At 38.4% G+C, this 10,350-nt stretch overlaps 1 protein-coding gene across 1 annotated transcript; it reads right to left on the bottom strand.

Annotated features, from left to right (window-relative positions):
- Window positions 1–7,301: 7,301 nt before the first annotated feature.
- On the bottom strand, window positions 7,302–9,852 carry LOC145092712 (LEAF RUST 10 DISEASE-RESISTANCE LOCUS RECEPTOR-LIKE PROTEIN KINASE-like 1.1). Its single transcript, XM_079030687.1, has 4 exons — window positions 9,084–9,852; window positions 8,987–9,022; window positions 8,586–8,822; window positions 7,302–8,497 (listed from the first exon to the last, which is right to left on the bottom strand). The coding sequence occupies exons 1-4, from the start codon at window positions 9,850–9,852 to the stop codon at window positions 7,539–7,541; spliced, it is 2,001 nt and encodes a 666-aa protein (XP_078886813.1). The 3' UTR covers window positions 7,302–7,538.
- Window positions 9,853–10,350: the final 498 nt, after the last annotated feature.

The raw sequence follows: 10,350 nt of genomic DNA, 5'->3' as shown, positions 1-10,350 counted from the left end.
TCGACGTATTCGGTTGGGATGAGGCTGTACTACTTCGTGTTGTAGCCAAAAACCCATGGAACATTCCAAATATGAGCTGAGGGTCAGGTAGGTCATTCCAGACTCATATTGGGGGCTTGTGAGCATTCCAGATACGAGTTGAGGACCGGGTGGTAGGTGTAACGCCCGTAGATCCGGGCTAGTCAATTTAGAGATAATAGGGGTCGAAAATGACTTCTCGACAAAAGATTATTTAGAATAAATAACCTTAACCAAGTTGTAGAATATGTCTCAAGGGTTCCGTACATATAAAGAGCGCCGAAAACCGAGTTATAACGAAGAAGTTATGACCTGTCGAAGTTTAGCGACGGAGCCGGCACGACACCGCGAAGACGTAAATAGTGAATTTATGGTAGAGCTTCTTTTAGCCTTAGTAATCTAAATGAAAGTCGTAGAATATGTTATCCTGAGAGCATCCATAAAAAGAATGCCCAAATATGACTTCTTATGAGGAAGTTATGATTTTTCGAAGTTTCGGTTTAGCGGTGTACAGCCCGGAGTTTGAGTATCAGATCGAGCGGTTTTTAGCCGACACAACCTAAACGGGAATCGAAGATCTCATTATTAGTAGCGTAACGATAAAAAGATAGACGAAAATGGACATCGGATGAAGAAGTTATGAGATTTTAATGGACTAATTCTGTCCCGGCCTGTTAAAAATATAACTTTAAAAATAAAGTCAAAATTAGCCGACGGAGTCTAAATGAAAGTTATAGAGTACATCTCCACCTACGCGTGGATATAAAGAACGTCAAAAATGGAGTTTGTATGAACGAGTTACAAATTATAATAGCATATTTACGTATTAAAATAAAGTATAAATCATATATATATATATATATATATATATATATATATATATATATATCATTAGAAAGGTATCGACGATGCGGTCATTATAAGACTAATGTTGAGTTCTTTCGACGTTAGTTTAGTACAAATATCATTAAATCCATTTAAAATAGTATTATAGAGGGTGTTTAGTTGTTTATATAACTAAAAGGTCACTAAGTAATTATGGAGGGTAGTTTATGAAAATTCAATTAGTATAAATAAGAGCATTGAGCTCTCATATTTCTTGCACCATTCTCTTGATTCAATAGTCTTTCTCTCCTTATCCCCTGAGCATTTCGGTCCCTCGTGATTCGACTTCTTTTTCTGTAGTTTTTAGTATAGTAAGGTGAGTACTGAAGCGCTGCATGAATCTTTCTTAGAAAGATTCAGTGACGAAGTTCTGCCCCTACAAAGCCCGACTCCTAGCTAAAATCCCCTTGTAAGTAAGTTATGCTTACCCTATTTTAATATAGCTTATATTTAAAATTAATATTATTATTATGACCTTATAATAAATATTTGAGCTATTATTATGACTTATATAAGTGTTGTTATAGTATATTTTTAACTACTCACGGTACAGGGAATCTGGTTTAAAGGGTCGCATAAGGTTGTGGATTTCAGAAGTGATATACGCCAAAATGGTCCTGCTCTCCGGTGTTTTATGTCTGGCCCCTGTCTGTACATAGTGGTTAGAAAATATTGTTTAAACACTTATATAATAATAATAATAATAATAATAATAATAATAATAATAATAATAATAATAATAATAATAATAATAATAATAAGACTAATAATTAGTCACGGTAAATATTAGACTAAAATCTAGTGGTAATAATACTAGGTTTCGTCGAAGGAAACTATTTTAAAGTAAACGAAGCGCTGTCCGAGTACCGAGTCACCACCTTCTCAGGTGAGTGCATAGTTACTTTCATCTTACACATAGATATGAAGTATTTTTATATAAATTACATGCTATGTGTGCATATTATCTGAATACTTGATGTCTATGCTGGATGAACGATATTATACATGTTTTAAATGATTTAAACTGTATATGTATTTTATATCTATGATAATGTTGGGGTAAGACATGGGTAGATGTAATAGATGGAATATGAGTTTGATGATGAGCTGATAGGTGTTATAGACCACGAAGTGAGGGTGAGAGGTGGACGATGTGAGAAGCCTTTTCCCAAACGATGGCCCCGTCATTCAGCAGAGTATGGATGACAACCACGGACTATTCTAGACTGTCCCGTGGAACACTAGCAGGCTCGCAACCTATAGGTGTTGTGAACGATGTGTTCACCCGGTGTACTCTAAACCTTGGCGACCATGCAGACTTGGTGCCTAAACCTTGGCAATCATGCAGACTTGATATCTAAACCCTGGCGACTATGTAGACTTAGTGTCTGTTGTGTAAACATTGGCGATCATGCAGACTTGATGCCTAACCCCTGGCGACTATGCAGACTTGGTGCCTGTTGTATAAACCGTGGCAACGATGGACTTCGTGCCGATTCCTTAGGATGATCCTTAAGAATAAATGAACGAGGAATAGCTGATTTTTAGGGTAGATCCTTAAGGATAAAGAAGATAATGGGGATGGGTAATTGGGTTGATTGCTCAATTGTTTAAACATAATAAATATATTATTGTGGGTTGAAAACCCTATGTACTCACCAGGTTTCCCAACCTGACCCATTCAGTTTATTTATATCACATGTGTTGTTATGAAGTCACATTACACTGAGAGATTAGGAGATATAAATCACTAGTGATAATGAATGTAAGTTCTGTTTATGCTTATGTTTCTGTATTGACGATGACATCCCAAATGTTTTAAAATGAATAAAAATACTTTTCTTCGTAAATGCTTTGACAACGTATTTATCATGTTTTGCTGGGAACAAATTCCGCAACATTTTTATTAAAAGAGGTACTCTGATTTTCATAAAGCATAAACAAAATCGGTCTTTTCTGACCGTGAAAATGGGGATGTCACAGTATGTCAGACTCATACTGAGGGCTTGAGGGTATTTTAGTCCGGTGATTGATTTGGTCAAGGAGCAAGCCAGACATAAGTTGTTGGCCAAGGGGCAAGCCAGACTAATGTTATGGGCTCATGGGTAATCCAATCTTTTAGCTGTGGACGCGGTACATGTTGTTATTGTGTATGTTATCTGTTTATGTGTTGGTATTTGGGGGGGAACTCACTAAGCTTTGGCTTATAGTTTTTAGTTGTGGTTTCAGGTACTTCAGATGATAGCGGGAAGGCGAAGGCGTGACCATACACATCCTCTGTTTTATGTACTTTTAATTTATTAGATACTCTGATATGGAACAATACTTTGAAAACAATGATTTTGTAATCATTCTATGATTTGGAGTTGTTTTAAAAAGTTTAAATTTATTGTGATTTTTATGGATGTTGCATAAGGAAATTTTCATACTTCACTAATCCCAAGCCAAGTGTAATCCATAAATCGGGCATAAGACAATTTTACCCCTCCCAAGATCCAAAACCCTCACAACTTGTAAAAAGGCACACTTGCTCAAAAGTCAATGAAGGTCAACGATGATCATACATGGGGCGTACACATCTCCATGCTTGGTGTAGAGCGTTGGGCAGGAGGAGGCAGGTTCACAACTCGCTATGTTTAGCGTAACTAGAAGTACGCTAAGTGTATGCAACATGTTCCAACACTACAGTTTTAAGGTCTTAATCAATAGGATCTTTATTCAAACTTCAGATCTGACCATAAATAAACATATTAATCCAGAAAGTCTATGATTTTGAGCCTTTGCATGGCTATAAAGAGCTAAAACCTAAAACGCTAACATTTCACCTCACCAAAGACTCCATAACTCTTGCATGGGAGAAAGGAAAGGGCCAAGCTAACATTTTTATGACTCTAAACACCTTAAAACGTATGAAAGGATATCTTATAATATCCGAAGTATTTCATACTCACATAGATCAAATGCCTTAGGACAAAATGAACTAAAATGCAAGGCTAAACAACATCTATTAAAATAAGCTCCAAGGTTTGAACTTTATACCTTAAAAGGTGGATAAGGAGATAGAGATTCTGAATCTAAAAGCTAGAATGCACCACTACCTCTTGAATGATCTTTCTTCTTTATCAAGAACACTCAAGAATCACTTTCAAACTTCAAATCTCATTTAAAGAAGCTAGGGTTCGATTTTAGGGTTTGGAGGATATAGGGGCTGATCATAAGAAGGTCCAAGAGGGATTATGATGCTTAAATAGGGGTCATAACCCAAGAGATTAGGGTTTAGGAAAGCACGAGTACACCCGACGTACACACATGTACGCCAAGCGTACTCATATTTTGACTCGCCACTAGGGACAGATCTTCATAAGGGCAAGGGAGGGTTGTGCCCCCCCCCCCCCTGTTTTTTTTTCCAGAATTAGTCGTTTACTTTTAAAATTTTTACATATTAGACCTTAATCTAAAAAATTTGACTGTGCCCCCCTGTTCTCCACTTTTTATACATATTTTACTTTCGGTCCCCCCAACTCGAATGTTCAAGCTCCGTCACTGCCCGCCACAGAGTATTGACTTATGCCTGGCGTATGGCTTTGTACGCCCATTGTAAGGACATATTTTGCAAACTTTTAAAACATAAGGGACTGAAAATGAAAATACATGACAACAGGTGTTACAAAAACCTAAACACTTTAGCTTTTTGATCTAAAATCACACCGTGATTTAGAATGTCGCGCCGCGATCCATGGATCATTTTGACATTGAGATAATCGGAAAGGATAGTTGTATGTAAGAACATCCACAATGGTGAGTTAAATTGAAACGACCCAAAAATTTCATTTTTCAATATAACCAAAAACCATAATCTGAGTGTCATATCATAAAACCATACGTGATGTATCTCAAACATAATAAAAACACTGTAGGGAAAACTGTATCATATCTATATCATATCAAAATCAAAAACTGAATCAACTCCCGGGATAAAAGCTGAAGCTGTGGTGTGTGCGATGCCATCATCCCGAGCTCTTCCCTTTGCTTGCGGAAGTACCTGAAACCAAAACTGAAACTGTAAGCACGAAGCTTAGTGAGCTCCCCCAAACTACCGCATACCATACAAGAACATATAAAGCACATACTGGGGCCTTGCCCCCTCCATCGGACTGAAGTCCGAAGCTGACTGACTGGGACCTTGTCCCCTCCATCGGACCGATGTCCGAAGCTGACTGACTGGGACCTTGTCCCCTCCATCGGACCAAAGTCCGAAGCTGACTGACCGGGACCTTGTCCCCTCCATCGGACCGAAGTCCGAAGCTAACTGACTGGGACCTTGTCCCCTCCATCGGACCGAAGTCCGAAGCTGACTGACTGGGACCTTGTCCCCTCCATCGGACCGAAGTCCGAAGCTAAATGACTGAACATAGCATAAACACATACATCCTGTCTGAGCCACGAAGGCGTCAAACATACTAACTACTGCATTGGACCGGAGTCCTGAAACTACTACTAACTGAACGGGCCGACATTGTGGCCTTAGACCCTGATCCTACTGGAAGGAAACTCACCTCGTGAACTGGCTGCTGTGTGTATGGCTCTGGAAGCTATCTGCTGCTGCTCCGGTATCTCCCCGGCTACAAGTCCATAAACACACTCAATCAATGCTAAACACTGCACTGGGGTAAAATGACTCTTTTACCCTTGGTCAAAGTCAACTCTCCTGGTCAAAGTCAACCCACAGTTGACCTGACTCGCCGAGTTGGGCCGCCAACTCGCCGAGTCCCTATTCTCACTCCTCGACCCTACTCGCTGCTACTCGTCGAGTATGGCATCAACTCGACGAGTTCTCTTTTGAATCAAAAACTTAGGCAATCTGCATCCGACTCGCCGAGTCATATGAACAACTCGACGAGTTGTTCTTCGAGCTAAGAAGATTGCCTTGGACTCGCTGAGTTGTATGAACAACTCGCCGAGTCCCTCCATTACTGAGTCTAACCTCAAACTCGTTGAGTCCACTCTACCACTCACTGGTCCTACTCGGCATCACTCGAAAAGGGAAAATCGGGGACTCTCGACTCGACTCGCCGAGTCGTTCTTCAGACTCGCCGAGTCGCTTGCATGCAACAACTCAAAACTCGATTCTGCTTGAATCCAGTGCATAAAACTTATAGACCTGGACTCCCTTAACTCGATTAGCACGTAAAGATTCTATCTTTACGTGCCCATATGCATCCATGAAGATAAAATAGCTCAAAATCATAAAGAGAAGGCTAGATCTAGGGTCTTCATACAAGGAATCAACAAAAGACAATAGATCCGGGCTCTACAACTCCTAAATGAACAGATCTAAGGATATCTCGACCTAATAGGGCATCCATACCATCATAAGGCTTGAGAAAAGCATCAAACTAGATCTAGAAGAGTTCTAATGGGGTTTTAAAGCATAAAAGGGAAGGAAATCCGAAAAGTACCTCAAGGAACTCTGATTTGCCCTTGAATCTTTGCTCTACACCTCTTCTCCTTGTTCCTTTCTTCTTCTCCTTCTTCAAGCCTTCACAAATGCACACAAGATCACTTAAATCACTCAAGAACGAATTAGGGTTTTCTCACAGCTCTCTGAGGGTGAAGGAGGCGAGATTGGGGCTATAAGGTGGCTTAAATAGTGGGCAACCTGGAGATTTAGGATTTCTTTCAGACAGACAGACTCGCCGAGTCGCCAGCTAACACGTGCTCGAAATCCCGTCCCTACTCGGCGAGTCAGGCTATGAACTCGCCGAGTCCTTCTTGCAAACTTCAAAAATAAATACTATGGAATCATCATACCGGAGACGGGTCGTTACATAAATATGATCACAAGTCTATTTGTTATTCAATAGATTAAACTCTACCATAGTAAGATGTCAGTTTGCCATCCAATGGATATGAAGTTCAATGATCATTGAACTCTTTAATAGGAAAAGGAAAATGTTTTAATTCTTAAATATTTATTATAAATTAGCTTTTGTAATTTTCCATTGAACTTTGAAAAGTTTAATGCATTATAGAGAAAAAATTGATAAAATTATATAAAATGTAAAAAATAATGTGACAATCCATTGAACTCTATGAAGTTCAATATAATGTAGATGTCATAAAGTTGATTAGTGAAAACCTCATCATAAAAATTGGTCCTATGACTCTCTAGTTAGAGGGGAGTGATTAGGGTTCTTATGTGATACCTACTTTGTCATTTTTAAGTAATTATCCATATGTTTGATAATTATCCAAATAAAATTTGATTTTCAAAATTTTACACTTAAATCGTTAAATCTTTGAGTTTCTATTAATTAATTAAACACTTAATGAATTAACAAACTAAACCCTGTAAAACATTCATGTAAATTGTTTATTGCATATGTCCTTGTAAAACATTCATATAAATTGTTTATTACATATGTCCTTGTGTGTAACTAAAAAGAAATAAAAAAAACCCTACTATTAATTAAATATTAATATTAGTATTAGCGTATGTTATATACCATTTCCAACAATAAAAACATCTTAATGGCTCAATTTTGTAATTTTTGTGGGTTTTACATCTCAAGAGTTATCTAGGGTTTTAGGGACCGGGTGGTTCACCAACCAACACTACATTGTGGAATTGCATTCTATCTGACGTTTAGTGTAGTTGACACGGTGCTATTGCTATGCCATTCACCGGTGATGGAGACTGGCGAAGGTAGAAAATCTTTCAACACAACCGTCTTATCATTGTTTTCAGACAGAGGTGGCGTTTTTACTTCTTCCAACTCTCTGATGCTGTCATCAACATCTATTCTACCCTGCGATTGAATATCCACCAACACATCCAACACCTCATTCATTGTAGGCCTCATTTCCGAATAAAACTGTAAACACCGAAAAGCCAACTCTGCTACTGATGTAACCATCCTCATGACTTCAGGATCTGAATCGGATCCTAAAACCGGGTCGATCAATTGATCTAACGCACATCTTTGGATCCTGTTTAAAGCCAGATTAACCAAACTGATATCGTCTTGAGTCCTACTTAAATCAACAGCCACCATGGATGATATAAGCTCGATCAAGACCACTCCAAAGCTGTAAACATCACTCTTTTCTGTTAATTGGTAATGATGATGATATTGAGGATCCAAGTAACCTGGGGTCCCCTGAGGAGCTGTAGACACATGAGTGACATCATTTGGTAAGAGCCTTGAGAGCCCAAAATCTGCTACTTTGGCACTGAAATTGTGATCAAGGAGAATGTTACTAGTCTTGACATCTCGGTGAATGATTTCAGAGGCATGGAGGTACACTAGAGATCTGGCAGTTTGAATGGCGATATTCATCCGTAATGGCCATGCTAGTAAGCTTGAATTTGCTTGTTCTCCATGGATGTGGTCAGCAAGTGTGCCATTGGAAATGTACTCATACACAAGAAGAAGTTCATGGCTTTGACGAGACGTGCAACCATACAGCACAACAAGGTTAGGGTGGCGTAATCTGGTGAGGATTTGAACCTCATTCATGAATTGCTGAAGTCGCTTATAGTTATGCTCATAAAGTCTTTTCACTGCAACTTCTCGCCCATCTTGAAGTTTACCTTTTTCAGAAAGATCAAATTTGAATAACCTCAAGAAATAGCATGTAAATTTTAGGGATTAATTTATTACCAGGTGTAAAGTTCTCACCATAGTAAACAACTCCAAAACCTCCATTCCCTAGTTCTAGAGCAGGGTCAAAATTTCTAGTGGCATCCTCAAGATCCTTGTAGGAGAAAACCGAGACGCCAAAGAAGAAAACCTGATCTTCAATGATTGGAGATTTGTTCTTTGATGTGCAATATGAAATAGGGTTGCGCTTGTACAGACACCAGATTATGAAGATGACAAGAAACAGCATGAGGATGAAGGCAGATCCAGCAAGAACTAGAGCAAGACAAGGAAATAGCATCAGGTACAAATTCCTACATGTATATATATATATATATATATATATATATATATATATATATATATATATATATATATATATATGTGATTGTGCATTTATATATCTATTGATGTTGCATTCAATCAAGGAGATATATTACTTAGGATTCGTGTCAGTTTTCTGCCTGTTTTTTCTTCTGCAAGTAAACAACAAAAGATAAGACAAGAAAATTTTATTTTACGAATATGCTTATAGACGATTTATATTTGGTGTACCCTTTTTGGCGTCTAGACACTGAACATGTTCACGGAGAGTGTTACACTGGCCGCCTTCCTGGTGACACTTATGGCAGGAAGGTGACAAATGAAAATAAATAGAGAAGCGAGGGGAGAGAAAAGAAAATATGTCGGTTTCGTTAATTCCTTTATTGTCTTCTGGCCCTCGCACTAATTTGACGGGTAGGCGTATTACTTGACATGTAGGTGGGAGATCGCTTGGAACTGTTGTATCACTTATACTATACTTATAGTAGAATTTGTGGTTTTTGCATGTGTTGTATCTATGGTAATTAGATCCGCCAAAATAAGCATCGGTTTGAGCAGTATAATTGGTATTGTTTGTGCATTTGTAGAGAGTGATGAAGGATACGATTGAGATGGAATACAAAAGAGGACTTGGAGAAGTGAAATTATCCATAAGTGCCCCACAACTGCTATTATTCACAAGTCTTTCAAACGTTAGATTACGGATAGATACGACCGATTCAGACACATACTTGCCAATAATCTCATATGAGTCTCTTCCAAGTTGAATTATCCCGCCATTCAAAGTACAGTTGACCTGGATCAACCCACATTGCTTGTCGTCAGTGGCATTATTATAAAACGGGTACTTGAATGAGGCAAAATTTGGATTTGGGCAACTGAAACTCTCTGGGCAGATAGACATGGAAATGTTGTGGTCTCTAGTAGAGTGTACGTAAAGTAAACAAGAGAGAAGGGAGGCAAAAAAGATAACGGGATTCATTTTAAATGTCCAACTGAAAAGGTTAGAAACTTATATCATCGGTGTTCTCGAGACTCCATTATATATACGTGTCTTCTAGGTCTATGTGTTCTCAAGTGGAAGTCCTTGCAACAGTTTGGCTACAAGATGTGATGTCTTCTGTGACTAAAATAGTAAGCTTTCACACTAAAACTCCCAACTTGCATCAATTTGTGTTTCTCATTTTGTGCCCATTTAATACGTCCCCACTCACCATAGTCCAAAGTTAAGAATAAGACATCTTTGGAATTTAGACACCTTTTCTTAAAGCTTCATGTGTTTCCCAATTTGTGCCCATCTAATACGTCCCCACTCACCATAATCCAAAGTTAAGAATAAGACATCTTTGGAATTTAGAATAGTCTCGCAATCTCTCATTTTGTCACACATCAGCATTTATCATGAAAATGTGGTTTCATACCACACCCAATGAGTGGTGCTACACTTCTTTATTTATTTAGTAGGTATAAGACCTATGTA

Source organism: Lactuca serriola, chromosome 3 (assembly GCF_051521515.1).
Source record: "Lactuca serriola cultivar US96UC23 chromosome 3, Lser_US96UC23_V15, whole genome shotgun sequence".
Lineage (NCBI taxonomy): Eukaryota > Viridiplantae > Streptophyta > Magnoliopsida > Asterales > Asteraceae > Lactuca > Lactuca serriola.
Note: the sequence above shows the minus strand (reverse complement) of the source record. Positions and strands in the feature narration are given on the sequence as shown.

Excerpts from the sequence above, each read along its gene's own strand:
- LOC145092712 (XM_079030687.1), bottom strand. The coding sequence starts at position 9,852 with ATGAATCCCGTTATCTTTTTTGCCTCCCTTCTCTCTTGTTTACTTTAC. Across the intron at positions 8,823-8,986 it reads AAAACTGACACGAATCCTAA|TTCTTGCTGGATCTGCCTTC; the intron begins GTAATATATCTC and ends GTCTTGCTCTAG. Across the intron at positions 8,498-8,585 it reads TTTTGGAGTTGTTTACTATG|GTAAACTTCAAGATGGGCGA; the intron begins GTGAGAACTTTA and ends TTTCTGAAAAAG.